The sequence below is a fragment of the Oreochromis aureus genome, linkage group 7, assembly GCF_013358895.1.
Source record: "Oreochromis aureus strain Israel breed Guangdong linkage group 7, ZZ_aureus, whole genome shotgun sequence".
NCBI classification, from domain to species: domain Eukaryota; kingdom Metazoa; phylum Chordata; class Actinopteri; order Cichliformes; family Cichlidae; genus Oreochromis; species Oreochromis aureus.
Window position 1 is genome coordinate 51,647,027 of NC_052948.1, and position 15,162 is coordinate 51,662,188.

General features: G+C 40.9%; 1 protein-coding gene across 2 annotated transcripts in view; it reads right to left on the reverse strand.

Moving 5' to 3' along the window:
- Positions 1-15,162, reverse strand: part of fcho2 (FCH and mu domain containing endocytic adaptor 2) — a 47,753-nt gene that overhangs the window by 10,515 nt on the left and 22,076 nt on the right. For both annotated transcript variants that reach the window (XM_031734600.2, XM_031734599.2), the window contains exons 8-17: positions 13,255-13,351; positions 10,003-10,047; positions 9,818-9,884; positions 9,688-9,712; positions 9,404-9,454; positions 8,705-8,762; positions 8,355-8,530; positions 6,042-6,066; positions 4,632-4,671; positions 3,828-3,913 (exon numbers count right to left, since the gene is read on the reverse strand). In XM_031734600.2, the coding sequence (XP_031590460.1) occupies positions 3,828-3,913; positions 4,632-4,671; positions 6,042-6,066; positions 8,355-8,530; positions 8,705-8,762; positions 9,404-9,454; positions 9,688-9,712; positions 9,818-9,884; positions 10,003-10,047; positions 13,255-13,351 (670 nt within the window). The remainder of the gene's footprint in view (positions 1-3,827; positions 3,914-4,631; positions 4,672-6,041; positions 6,067-8,354; positions 8,531-8,704; positions 8,763-9,403; positions 9,455-9,687; positions 9,713-9,817; positions 9,885-10,002; positions 10,048-13,254; positions 13,352-15,162) is intronic.

Sequence of the window (15,162 nt, forward strand, 5' to 3'; positions counted from 1 at the left end):
GGGTATATTAGACTTAACAGTTACTATATACAGTAATGGACTTCTATACATTTTACATCAGATTAAAACTTTGGGTGTAAGATTCAGATAATTATTTATTAAAAGCTAGACATTTTAAATGAGAATAAGAAAGAAAAGTATGTCTTTGTGCCCCTTTTCCCTGTTCATGCCCCTATCGCCCCCTGGCTACACTTTGCTAGATCCGCCCCTGCACAGTTACCAGCCGTCAGCTACGAGAAAAGGATCCTGGTGTAGAAAGTAATATTAAATAAATTCTAACAACAGCTTGTGAAGCTTAAACGTGCTGCTGTTGTTCAGCCGCTGGTTTCCTCTTTCTGGTGCAAAGTGGGCCAAAACAAACAAGAGAGACGGACTCGCGACAGAAAAGCCGATCAGCTGATCATTAAGCAGTTTCACGATTGAAGTAGCGGCAGAGAGAGAGAGAGAGAGGCAGTCGCCCATATATCGGTTGTTGCTTAACGTGGGAACGCTTTACAAACATTCAGAGATGAACTTACACACTTGCTTTACTTCTCTCTGGGATCACTTCCTCGGAGATGAAATGCTGGATTGCTAGCGAGGCTACAAATACACACAGCAGCTCTATGACGTGAGCGCACTGCTCCAACGTGCTACGGTTATGAGCCGACTTACGCTGTGTGGCAAGTTTTGTGAGGTGCTTTTTTGATATTTAATGGATCGGATTACATTTTTTATTTCTCACCGATATCCGATCCAGCAATTTACGTCAGTATCGGACCGATACCGATACCTAATATCGGATCGGTCCATCTCTAGTTCACGTTGGACATTAAGTCAAGCTTAGCTGATCACAATCCCAGCCCACATCAGCTGATGGCTCAGCTGATACCAATCAGCATCCAACTGGCAAATCTCATTTACGACACTCTGTATAAGCTGCTTTACTGTGATGCACACTCCAAGCTGCTTTGCAACCCACCCCGACCCCAGCTCCTCCTTTCATGCTGTGTCTGACTTCATCAGTGTCAAGATCTGATGTCATTGTCTCCTTTTCTGTGCTGCGCTGTGGCCTTGCTGCTCTCTTTACCTCCAACTTCAGATGTAAGTGCCTGGATGTGTGTGGAGGTTTCAGGACAGAGTCAAACCACCAAATAAATTACTGCTGGTGGAAATAAGTAGGTTGTTTTGACTATAGAGGCCCTGACTGAACATTTGGCTGTTTTGTGATGCAATCTTGTTCCTGTAATAAATCTTTCTAAAACTTTGCATCATGTTAATGAGACCACTTGGGCACTGGGGAAGAAATATAGGAACAATGTCAGTGTACCTGTATATGATTGTTTAACCACACAGCAAAGAATAGAGAGAGACTTATTTTGTGTAACGGCTCAGACACGCAGGAGTAAGAAGAAAAACAACAACTTTCTTGCAACAAGCAAAAATCGGTGGTTGCACAGCAATTTCATTGAGGTTTTTGTTGCTGTTGCCTGTCTCATTGGAATGGGGGACTCAGCTTAATTTGACAGTTAGTTGTATTCTGGTTACATTCTTATATAAAAGCAAGGTTGCCAAGCTCCTGTGTCATAAATTTTGGTCATGCCACAGCCTCCTATCACTGTTTTCCATAGTGTGACTGGAGCACAACGACCCTTTTATGCCTGCTGTGTGGTCCCTGGCGAGTTGCACCACACAACAGTTAAGTTAACATTAAATAATGCTACATCGGCTGTCACAAGCCACCATTTCAGCCGGTTGTGCAACTCTCAATTTTTCTAACCTGGCGTGATGTGCTGCTGCTGACAAAGCGGTGGGTATACCAAGACTTTAATGATCCAAAATGAAAAACTCATTTTAAAGTGTAACCAATTTTGATTTATGCTGTCTCTAGGTTCAATGATCTTTTGACACATAACGTATTAACTTGTGAAAGTTAATGCATATCTTTTCTTCTTCACAAAAGAAGTGATTAAACTGTTTTCACAAGTTAATGCGTGACTTTTTGTTGACATGAAAATCATCTACAATTGTTATTAAGAATTACATTTCTTTACAGTTGCTTAAAATTTTAGTAAACTTCAATTACTAGAAGGCAATCTACTGGCTATTGTTACATTCACTTCAGTGTAGCGCTAACAGGACTGTGAATATTCACTACAGTTATCAAAGAGCTTTAGTTACACAGAAACTCTGTGTATCCACAGTCTGTAGCCTAGCCTGTTGTCGCATTCTTACAGAAATACCACGCATATTTGAAACTAAAACATATCCTCTTATTAGCAATAAATGTGCCAGGTGGTGACCCTGATTTTAGATAAGCTTATGGAAGCACATCCTGATTATTATAGGCAGCATGAGTCACATGCATGTGAAGTAGAATGCACTCCAAGGTTTACTTAAGATGAAATGAAAAAAACTTATATAAACATATATGCCATGCAAAAAGAAAAAAGAAAAATAAAAGCGGTTGATGTCTGGTGCTCTTTGAAAAAAACTCAATTTCAGCTACTCTCTGATGAACAGGGCAAACAAAATTTACCTGATGTCTCTGGCAGAAAGACATCTGAGTCTGAGTCATTCACCAGAAAAGGTGGAGATGGAGGGATTGAAAAGAAGATAGATGCAAGGTCTGACAAGAACAGGTGAAAATAATCAAGCCAACAATAAAGCAGGTCATTTAAAATAAAAATGTAAAGAACAACATTATAATAAAACAATAAAAGGAGAAAGTAAATGGACAAAAAATAAAAACACACAATAAAATCCATGACCACAAAATAAACAGACACATGCCATATATATTTACATAACAAAAAAAAAAACCTTTAAATACTTCTCAGATTAGACTTGTTTAATGTGTCATGTGTGCATATGGGGTTGGTAATACCACTGCTGTGTACACACAGAGATTTAACATGCTGAAAGCTGGGACTTAATTCCCGTCAGCGTATCCTAATCAGGGCACTTTTTGATGCTATTTTGACTTTAAAGCCGAGACCTTTGACAGTAACAAGATTCTGTTTGACAACATACGTGCCAGCGAGCTTTATAGCTGACCCTCTGACCCCAACTAGGTGCCAATTAACTGTGGATTATGCTTAACCTAGGCAATGGGTCAATGACAATGTCACTCTCTTTAAACATTGGTGTTGCACATGTAAATCCATGAGAAACAAGCTAAATGTTGGTGAATGTGGTGATGTTAAATGCACTCAAATTTCTTGCCGGAAGGTCGGAGTGACGTTTTAATTTGCAGACAATGGTGAAAAACTACACCCGGAAAATGCAAAGTGGGGAAAAAAAGCCTACACACTCTAATAATTTGGTAACTTTAGGCTTCTGTTTCAACTAAAGGAGAGGCTTCAAATTAAGTAGCTTGAAGAAAAAACAGAGCAACAAGTTAATGAGTGAAAACCATAGCTGCTTGTTGAAGTTAGACTATTCAGATTTTCATGTAACCAGAGGTAATATTTGAAAAGCATTCTCAGTCTGCAGCAGCCCCTGGGTTCATTGCATGCAGAAGTTTTACTAAGAGGATTGGCATTTCTCTAATTTAAATAACATTCAACTGCAACTTTTCTACCTTTATAGTAATAAATATAAAAATAAAATACGTTTTATTTTTTTATTATGGAAATAAGGCAGAAATAAGGCACTAATTCTCATATGAAGCCAGACCCCACCCCACACGGTGCCCGCTGGACAGCCAACCACCGGAACATCACTACTCATTTGCCACTCACTGTTACCCAGTTTCTATACTTTTAATATTTGCAGGAAGTGATAAACTTTAATTATATGCTTCTGCTGTAACAAATCATTTCAAACACAAGCTGTCTGGGGGTTACCTGCCGATGATGACACAGCAGAGGAAGATCCGACGGCCTGAGCTGGACTTAAAGGATCCAGAGACAGAAGGTCGTTGTTAGTCAGCCTGCCGTAGTTACGAGAGAAAGAGAAAGTCAAATAAACGGACGTCACCTTTCTAATACAAAGCAGCACATTTGGATTCAGAGTAAAACAAGAAGCACTCAGAGAGCGCGAAACCTCCACCAATGCAGCTCACTCTCTGGACAGTGTTTACTTTTAAGGGAATAGTATTTTATTTTGGATATGTTCATTTTGTTTTCTTTGTTCTTCTGTAGTGCGGTAAAAATCAGATAAGAGCAGCATGACAGATTTTAAATAGGTCTATATAGCATTATTTATCACTTTGACCTTCAGATCACAATCTACTGACCTTGAAGGAGAGGTTAGAAGTCAACTGTGACATGATATTTTAAATCTTTTTATTTTGAATCTTTGCATGGTACTTTCTATATGCTGCCAACACACACCACACTTGTAAGAAGCATAGTTTCTTTTTGTCAAGTTGACCTTTTGGTGTATGTAAGCCAACTTTCAGTGGATGGTTAACATCACTCCACTCTACACTGTAAAAAAGTTTTACAATAGTTCCTTTAACACTTTTCGACCTATTGTGTTTACAGACAGAATGACACAGACATAAATGCTACCAAAAACATAACCTCCTTGGCAGAGGTAATAATAATAATAATAACTGAAATATTCACAGATGGCGCAAACATAAAGAAAAATATGATCATTGGCACTGAGCAGGCAAAGGTTTGATGTTTTACTCCAGTACTCACTCGAATGATGTTGGCACTCTGGGTTTTCCTAGCTCATCACCTGAAGCAAGAGAAAAACAAACAGAAAAGTCAGGCCCGCTGTTCTTAACAGAGTGATGACAGCAAATACACAGTCACAGCAAGTTACTCAAAATCAAATTTAAAAAAAGATATTTGAAAATTACACCTTAAACCAGATTTTTTTTCCCATTAAAAAAAAAATTAAACCACCACCTACAGTACCACTGAAAAAATATATATTTGCAGTAAGGTTAGATACAGGTGTTTAATTTTCTTATTTCTGCTTTGTAAAATGTTTTTTTTGAACTTTCATCCAAATACTGCAAAAGAGTTAACACAGGAGGTTATGCTGTATGTTCAATATGGTGGTACCACTTTAAAACAGGGGATGAGCAACTAATCAGGAAATCCCCTGTTCTTTTGTTCCCCTGCTTTAAAGCGTTACCTTACATTGAAAAGATCCATATAAGCGACCTGAAGCAGCACTTCAAGCACCAGAAGTAAGAAGGTACAACTGAGAGGACCCAGATTTAAAACCACGCGTGTATGTAAGTCCTTCAAATTTAGGAACTGAAAGTTTGCAGTGAGTCAGTGATGTTAGCTGGGGGGTCAGCTGGCTTCAGAAGCTGTGTGAAAGGCTCCCAGGAAGGGAGAGCGATGAGGGCTGTGGAAGACTTTTTAAAAGTGGAGGGGAAGGAAGGGTTGTAGGCCAACTACTGTAGTGAAAAAATACTCACCGAAACCCTTAGTCTTAGACCTTACTGTAGACACTCCTGTGATCCCTGAGCGCATGTAAAGTATACATCTATCAATGCTACTAATTTTTGCAAATTGATGTAAATGCTATCAGTGTGTGGGTTGCAGAAAGCAAATGGGATTATCATTAAGCCTCATACAAACACTGACTATAAAAACAAAGTAATATGAAGAAAAACAAGACGAAAAGAAGATTAACAAAAAACTTTCTGGGTGAATAATCAGTGCTTTTACGCTTCTTTTATCAAAGACCTTGTGGAGTACAACAAACACGTTTTCATAAGCTCTTGGGGACATACACAAACTCAGCAAAACTCCCACAACTGTGCCAGCTTGCAGAAGGGAAAAGATAATTTCTGACATGTCCAAACATAAACAGTTAATTAAGCAATTAATCTTATTTGTACCATTGGAGGGAAATATCCACCGAGCTCAGATTTATAGAAGGGAACAGTTATTTACTTTTTCTCGGGATGTGTTGGTTTTGGCTAGATTTCTGGATTTTCCCTCTTAAAGACAACCCCTTTAAAAACAACCCGGGCCAGGAAAAACGTGGTCGAGGAGTTGTGCAGTCGAGCCCCCCTCCACTTCATCCTTCACAGTCATGTAGCAACACAGATAAAGAAAAGGTCAGGAAGAAAAAAAAATACTCACTGGACTGGTTCCTCCGCATCTGTCCCTGAAAGCAAAAACAGACAATGATTAACCAAAGATGCATATATCCCAAAGCCAATTACTAACCGATACGTCCCAGAACTTTGTTTACTTGTTAACAAAAGGACAAAAAGACAAGAAAGAGGCAATCGCACTCTTCACACTGGACTTCACGAAGGGAGAATGATCTACGAAGTGCAATGCGGTGCTGAATGGATCCCTAACTCTCTCTGGGGATTAAAAAAAAAAAAGCAAATACCTATTAAAATACGTGTTAACACTGGTCAAAATTGTATTATTAATTATTCCCACTGGCAAAGGGAATTTTTTCCACTTAGAGTTCAAGACAGTAAATCACAGGACTACTCTCAACTCACACATACCAGACATTAAACCTAGGGTGAAAAATTCACCAGCGCAAAACCGTCTACGTAATCCCGTATAACGATCAGTCAGGGACAGCACAGAGCGTGCCTCAAACTCTTCACCAGCTTCCTTCACAGATTCTTTTTTTTTCTCCTTTTCCTGCGACATAAATCTTCCCGGGTCCCACTGCGTTAACACGACCCATGCAAGATGCACTCTTCAGGTCCGACACTTTCAGTGAAGAATTTATTTCTTACAAGAATAAAGGTCAGGTTGGAGACGAGGGAGACAAAAAAAAGAAACAAAATGGGTTTAAGGAACATAGCAAAAGCATTTAACCACCGTTGAGCTGCGAGGCCAGGGTTTAGTCCCACAGGCGCTAAGCGGCAAATGGGTTCAATTATGGCTATTGCTGGCCACACACACACACACGCACACACACGACTTCCATTGCTATTTCAATAAAGGGAACACCATGGAGGGGAAACGAAACAGGAGGAGAAATGAAAGAAAAAAAAGACAGAAAAATGAGCACTGATGGGGGAAAAAAAAAATCTATCAATAATTCACACCAGATGATGCAATGTTTGTCATCATCTTGGATGGAGTATATGTTTTCAGCTTTGTGTAAATATAAAATAGGCAGAGGGAGCAGAAAATAAACAGAAGGAGGGCATATACAATCTAAAGACTATGCTGGTATTTCAATTCAAATCAGTAGTGACAGAGACGAGAACGTAATGGTGGGTTTAACTACAAATCGGTGACAGACAAGGTTTAAGGTTAAAACTCCAAATCAAAATTATTTATTTTTTTGCACTTAATAGAAAAAACATCTCTGTAAGCTTGAAAGTTATCTGTATAATTAATGTCGGTGGGAGAAAAAAAAAGAAAACATTTGTCAAAACTACGTAACGAACCCCATAAAGTATTCATAAATAACCACAACAGAGTCCTGTCTAGAATAAATGGGCTTCAATAAAACCCAAAGAGTAAAACCAAACAAAGAAACGAGCGGGGGGAAAAACAGAGCGAGGTACGATGCAAATAGTGAGGAGGAAAAGCAATGAGAGCTGAGGCTGAGAGAGACAGAGAGAGACGGCCAAAGTCGAGAAAGAGGATGCCGTGACAATCGGTTAACGGTGCAGCCAGGGAGCGAGGCGGGTGAAACCCACTAGACCCCCTTAGCAACACTGAGCGTGCCCCTCTCGGCCGCTCCACAACACCATTAACAACAACAGCTCAGTGCACACAGGCTGCGCGTTTGCACACAAGCAGTAGTGGTTTTAAAGTTTAACGACAGTGGCTATTTTCATGGAGCGCCAGAGAGTGATTCAGAGACTGAGAGATGATGAGGGACAAGGAGTTGAATGGAGAGCTCCATGACTGAGGTCACAGATCGTGTGTGTGTGGAGACTGCAGAGCATTGCTGTAAAACATTCCCTAAAGAGCTGAGAGTGCGTGTGTGTGTGTGTGTGTGTGTGTGTGTGTGTGTGTGTGTGTGTGTGTGTGTGTGCGAGTAAAAAGCAGCAACATCACACACTTAACTCAAAAACGGTTTCTGAGTTCTTAATATTTGGGAAAAGAAGATGGAAGAATGAGTGGTCCTAATGTTGCTTGATATTAATCTAAATTCTAAGAAAAAAAGAAAAAGAAAAAATTGCACAAACATGAACCTTAATGAATAAGAAAACAATATAGCATGTAAAATAAACAAAGATATTCAATGTGAAAAAAAAATAGCTTCAAGAAAGAGTAACCGATGGGAAACACCTATGATAAATGGTAGTTTAATCTGCCTTACGAGAGGACGTTTTTACATTCTCATGATGCCCTCTAGTGTTACACAAGCAGAGTAGCCTCCTTCTGCAGCAGGGCAAGGTAGCAACAAGTTTATCTTTGAGGATTTTACTATTTGGTGTGTTATCAGAGTGTCACGAGCCGTACCGAGGTTGAAGGTGACAGGATGATGTTTCCGATGGAGGCCTTGAGCTCATCGATGTTGGCTTGGTTCCGATGAACGCCGTTGTTTGGCTGAACGGGCTTGATCTGCACGTGGAACTTCCTGGGTTCATCTTCGTCCTCAGAGTCGCTGGACGAGTAGAAGGAATTCTCTTTGGCATGTGAGCAGAGAGAAGTTAAGGAGGATAATGGCAACAACCGCAGATCAGAAACACGGGCATAAATCTGAGTTTCATTTAGCCTCGTTTCAAAAAAACAAAAAAACTCCAACGTGTCTAACAAGCTAGACTGAACCAATGAGAATGACTGGCGCTGAGACAAACAAAAAAGGATATCGTTTTCATTTACTTCTGGTCTGATGCAGAAACCCTCTTCATCAACTTGAGGAACATTCTGCAAAAACACAAGCAGGATACGATTTTTCTTTCTTTCACAATTTATTTTGACTTTGTTAACACATCTTTTCTTTATGCTGCTCATTTCAAACTAGATAAAAAAAACTTTTTCAAATAGTAATTCATTGTCAATTTGTTCAGAAAATTGCTACAACTTCATGTTAAATTGTAAATTATACATTTTAAAAAGAAGGTTGAATAATACCTACCTACCTTCAAAAGGCAAAAAATTCAGATTAAGTCTAAAATTGTGTTTTTGCTTAGATATAAATTTGTTGTAAATGAATGGGTAAAATCATTCATGGTGTTTGTTGAGGCTTTAAATAATAAAAAATATACTACAAATGAAAATCGGTACACATATTTATAGATACAAAACAACCTAAAACAAATAAAGACCGGGCTAAAGGGGTGATATTATGGTGATTTTTCACTATCTCATCCTACACAACCAAATTTGAGAGCACTATAAATTCAGCTGAATCACACAAAACCTAATACCATTAGGGACAGGTTTTATAGGATATTAAGATTTTTAATGAAATGCAAAGTGACATTATCTATGTCGGCATGAATATTTGCTGCGCATGTGTTAGAAAGAGACACTGTGTTTAAGAGTGAGGTTATTAGCTTGCTTACAGCATTCTGGATGTCTGCAAAGTATCCAGGAGGAGCACCATTGGCGGTGTTCTACAAGCACAAAGAGGAATGAATACATGAATACGTGAACGACAGATCCACAAAAAAAACGAAACAAACGGGAACAGAGAGATGGAGAGAGTGACCGGGAGTCATTAAAACAGAAAATGGCGATAAACGAACGAAGATGTTTTCCAACTCCTGCTGTCTGAAGTCAAAATAACACACCAGGGTGAAACTCAAAGATTATAGTCACGGTCTGCGTTGGTGAAAGTTATACTCACAGCAGCCTCGACTTCTGTCGACTCCCTGGAAGACACAAATGGTCACGTGATCGTGACTAAGCAGTCTTTCAGGGAAAAAAAGTGAAGATGCATAAATTGTGCTGTGGACTGGAAATATGAGTCTACTCACGTAGAGTCTGTGTCCTTGTCTTTCCTCCGACCTGGGATTAATAGTTTTCTTCTTCTGGGTTTGGCACCTTAATATATATTTTAAATCACAGTTTTAACCACAGACTTTTAAAAAAGCATCAGTTTTCAGACATATTTAATATTTGTGTCCCTCAGATGTGTTTCTTCTGTTACAAAAAGGCTTACCTTCAGCAGCAATAGCTACATTGCACTCCTCAAACTCAATGGGTCCTAATGAGACCAAAAAAAAATTAAAATCATTTAGGTTCATTTGACATACAAAGGGTCAATGACCCACTGCTGTGAATGTTGTGAATGTGAATCACGCAATAATCACACACACACACATACACACACACACACACACACACACACACACGCAGTCTGGCGTGCAATGCAGCGAGTGTATACAAACAAAGCTAGGCTGCTCCCAGAGGGCAGACAGGGTCAATAGCAGAGTCAACTGTGTGTCTGGTGGCCCTTACCGAGATGGCACAATCCCTCCTGGTTGACACGAAGCCCCACTCTACACCGTCGCATAATCTTCCTCACAGAGAGACGCTTCTAAACACAAAACCTTACACAAAACCTCACCGCAACCATAAACCGATTCCAAATCCTTGCAGGAGCTCGGGTATTTTCAGCAACCGGCAGGTATGAAGGCTAAACTGCGGTGAAACTAAACCCGGCCGCGCGGCACACGCACAGTTACTAAACCCTACTACAAAAAAGACAAGCGAGTGCAAGATTACATGCGCTGAAGTGTTTAAAGACACTCAGACAAATCTGCTCTTGAGCTTTAAGTAACGCCCTTTTCTCCTTCACTCCCACATGTAGAAAACGGCGAGAGAAAGAACAAACCATAAACAAACAAACACGATCGACTGAAATCGCTGCAACATCCTTGGCTAACAGGCAAATCCTTAAATCGGTTCCAGCAATTGATCAGTGCATCATTTGGAGTGAAATCAGCCATGAATTTATATGGACAAAAACAACAGCAACAAAAAACCAAATAGTTTTTGGTTATTTGGACACATCATTTAAATGATGAGAAAACAAAAAACAACAACGTTTACGCCTAATTTACTCCTCGTCAATTATGCATATTTGCCTCTAAGGCCCTGCACTTTGATTGTCACGCCAAGTCGGCAATCACACACACACAAATGAGAAGTAAGACATGCAATGCGTGTACGTGTCAATCAGCCAAATCCACTAGATCGGGGCCGTGCGTGCCTCTGTATCCGTGTGTAGTTACAATCCATTTAAAAGACTCACGCCTTCTTAGGTACACAATTAAACAAACAGTGGTTAATTAATGATTTTAAATGGAAATGTGACTATGACTATTAGCTCTTAAAATGTGTGACATGAAAGAAATGGGTGATATACTGCACATACCTAGAAAGCTTAAGAGTGTACATAAGATTAACAGGAGGCACAGAAAGACAGAGAGAGGAAGAAAGATGGGGCAGGACCCTCCGGCAAAATCTGCAATACACTAACAGGACTTGACCTGAAAACAACAAAGCTAATGATATTTTAACTCAAAATATACACAGCAGCAGTCCAATGCAGTCCCCCGCCCCCCACCACCACCAAGAAGAGGCCGGTCACGAGCAGAATTGACGCATTGTTCTGAGTGTGCGATGCCGACTGAAGCGCAGGGAAGCGGCGAGTCACGAGAGGCATGCGAGCAAGTGGAGTGGATAAAGCACACCGATGACCGATCTACTCTACTGTGCAATATCGGGCCTCGGCACTGCTGGCAAACACACAGCGGCGGCACGGAGGGCTGTTGTGGGTTTTGAGTGAGCGAGAGCTTCGTGCCAATCAAAGCAGCCCTGGCGTGTTCATTCAAGAAGACTCACAGGAGGAGGCGAGAGATAATTTCATCATCCCTGTTCAATCAGCTTTAACAACAGGTGAATATATGTCGAGTGTTGCTTTTTTTTTGGTGTTTTTTATAAGGAGAAGAAGAAGAAACACATCATTAACTTATGACATCAGTGTTTATTTACGCATCAGTGGTAAAAATAGTCAAACAAAAGTAGTGGAGGGGGCTGAAAAATTACTCAGTGCGATCTTTACTTGAGCCATCAGGATGTTTAAAAAAAAAAAAAAAAAAGGCCATAGGAATCTGCATGAGACCCAGGCGGAGCAGGAATTCTTTGCCACCGGCATCCTGCGATCCCATCTGACAATATTTATCCACACAAACAGCCGAAAACGTCTAAACACCAGACGCATGAATATTACCTAAATCTGGACAGACATTAGGAACTGTTTAAGCATCTCCTAAACAGACAGACGACTTTGTTTATACAGGGGAAGATGTTTCTTTTCTTTCTACTCTCTGTGAGGGAAGCATGCAGTCACGCATGAGAGGAAGATGGATTTTTTTTTTTTAAATTGCATATGCTTCACATGGCAACTGGGAGCCGGAGAGAGGGGTGGAGTGGTTTGCGTGTCTGGCCCGCCGCCAGTTGACAGCTCAGCTGGATATCGTTGAACACTCCGAACCCCCCTGCCTCGCAGCGTGTCACTTTGGGATTGTTTCCGCAATAGAAAGTTTATTCAACCTCTCTCTCTCTCTAAAGGCTCCAGACCGGCCATCCGTTCAGCTATTTCATCACGGGGACAGACGGGTTATTTTTCTGACAGGGCAGGGCTGGTGAGCAATTCCTAATGAACGCGTTTGATACGGGGGAGGAATTTTCTGACCGTTTTTTTTTTAAGCCTCAATTAATACTGCTGTCCAAACAAATGAAGGCCACCACTTCTTAGATGCAGCGTCTGGACACAGGGGGTCACCGTTTGTGTACACACAAACACAGCAGAGGTGACCCCTCTGCGCCCGTGACCTGACGTGATGTAGTACAAGTGCACAAGGGCAGCTTGTAATATTTCAGACTGGGTTTGAACTATGTTGCATGATCAGAATACAGAGGCTAATGCCAGAAAAAAAAAGTACGTCAGAGACGCTGTAAAAGAAGGAAAATATCAACCAAGGAGATAAGGGACTGAGTGCGTGTGTGTGAATGAGAGGGAGGTGAGGGGGTGGAGCCAAAAGAGTGGAGTTTTCCCTTGATTATTGTGGCATGGCAAAGTTTACACAAGAGTTATTGTTGAGCCTTGACCTCCTGAAGAAGTTGGTTATGCCTGCTTAGCCTGTGAACACAGCAAAGCCCCCCGTGTGTCACATGCTTACTGGAATGCCAAGCCTGCCTACCTTTACAGCAGATTACTGTGATTGACTCTGATGGCCCTCTCTCCTACCACTAATTGCCCCTCTCTATATACCCCTCCCCTCTCCACAAGCCTGTGTCAGAAAGAAGCCCCCCATACCCCTGGCAACAATTTATTAACACACAGTACAGACACTGACAAATATTAATTACTCTAAATAAAACATACAGGACCCCAGCGGCTTACCTGGTCTCTCTTTGCCCGTTCCTTTGCTTTCAGCCAGTTTCTGGATTAAGCTCTCCACTGATGTGTTCTCGATGTTCCTCACAAATTCATGGTGGACCTGGAAAGGTTAAAAAAGAAATCAGATTTACAGATGATCTTAAAATTCATAGACTTCTTTAAATGAGTTTGTGGTGATTTTTAACTGATGTAGTGTTAGAGTGAGAAGCTGCTTGGTCAACTTATGGTAGAGTTTGTTTGTTACTTGTATTATTCAGTGCAACAAATTTTTAAAAGAGGTCATTTGGGACCACTTGCCAGGTAACATTTCTCTTAAAGAGTGATAAGAAGATGATGTGCATATTTAAGCGCTGCCTGCAAAGCCAGATTATATTTTCCTCTAAAATCTGGCCTGTTTTTTCACTGTGCAGTAGCTACAGCTCACAGTTACAATGTACTACTTAAAAGTTGAAAAAAATGGTCTTTACCCTCTGCAAGCAAATACCTACACAAATGAAAAAAACCTCAGTATCACAAACCAAGCATTGATCTTTACTGTAGCTACAGCACTGTTAGAACCCCCTCTCATCTCACTGGTTCACGTTATTACCTCCATGCAAAATGAGGGGGATGTGAGTGGTTTGCTTTGTCTGTTTGTTTGTTGGCACAGTTATTCAAAAAGTTTTGATCTACATGGAAATCTCATAAGACCCGGGGCTTGGCCCAAGTTAGAAGTGACTTTTGGAGCCCATCGGGATGCAGGAATCCAGAAAGTGTTTGTTGCTTTTCACATCATAACTTTGCAAACAAATATATTTAATAGAGAAAAAAAATGGGAGAGACAAGTAAATATCACAGAGGTGACATCCTTTTGGATCCAGAGGCTCAACTGATGCCTGCTGTGAAGGTTAATTTACTGCCTTGGCAGACGTATGCGATTTTGGACTCCTTTTCCAAACATTTTCTTTGCATAACTGAATAAATTAAACACGGAGAAACTGCTCTGTTCGATAGATTGTTTATAATGGGGCACATTAAACTTAATGAATGCTTTTAATGTCAATATGTTTGATTATAACAGTGTCAGTGTCATTCGCTTAATAATCTTTATGAGCACATATCTGACACAAGTAACAAGATTTGCGAGACTGGAGGTTTTCTGGCTTTCAGCAGTAGTCTGTTTGTGGTCCGACTTCTACTGACCAGTACTGTATAAACACACCAAAAAGCCTAGACTGAAAGCCCCAAAATACTGACCGCTGCCACCCAGATGATAAGGATGGTTAGCAATAGGTTAGTGCTGCCACTTGTTTTATGATATACAGGAACGAAGACAGCTTCCTGCTGTTCCTCAGTAACATGAGCTGCGTTGCCTTTGGTCGGCATTTAAAACCATTTGTTTTGTTTATTCTGCATGTGGAGAAATACTGTACTTTACTGGCATTCTCTTGTGTCAGGTTGCATCATTGTTGCTGGCACTGAGATACCCTTTGGGTAGTGTGAGAGGAAGGGTAGTGTTTGTTTGCTTGTTTGTTTTGGACGTGCGTATGTGCTTGTGTGTTTAGTGAGGGGGAAGTGAAACTGACTGACTGAGCCATCTCAACAAAACCATTTAGATTTGCGTGATACTGTAAGCGCAGAGTGGCTCCACTATCGAAAACACGCATACGCACACATATGTGTTTGCCCCCCGGGCCCCTGTGGCGAGGTGGAGTGCATTAGCCTTCTGTGCCCTGGCAGGAGAGGATGTTGGTGGGGGTCGAGTTGAGGAGGTGGGGGCAGGGAGGTTGCAGTGGTGAGGAAGTGTGCTCAGTACAGTACACGCAATCTGTCAGGTGCTGCTGCCATGATGGAGGCTACTAATGTCATCAACCCTCCTGCCCCTCTTGCGTCTCACTCTCCCTATCTCTATCTCTCTCCCTCTCTCTCTCG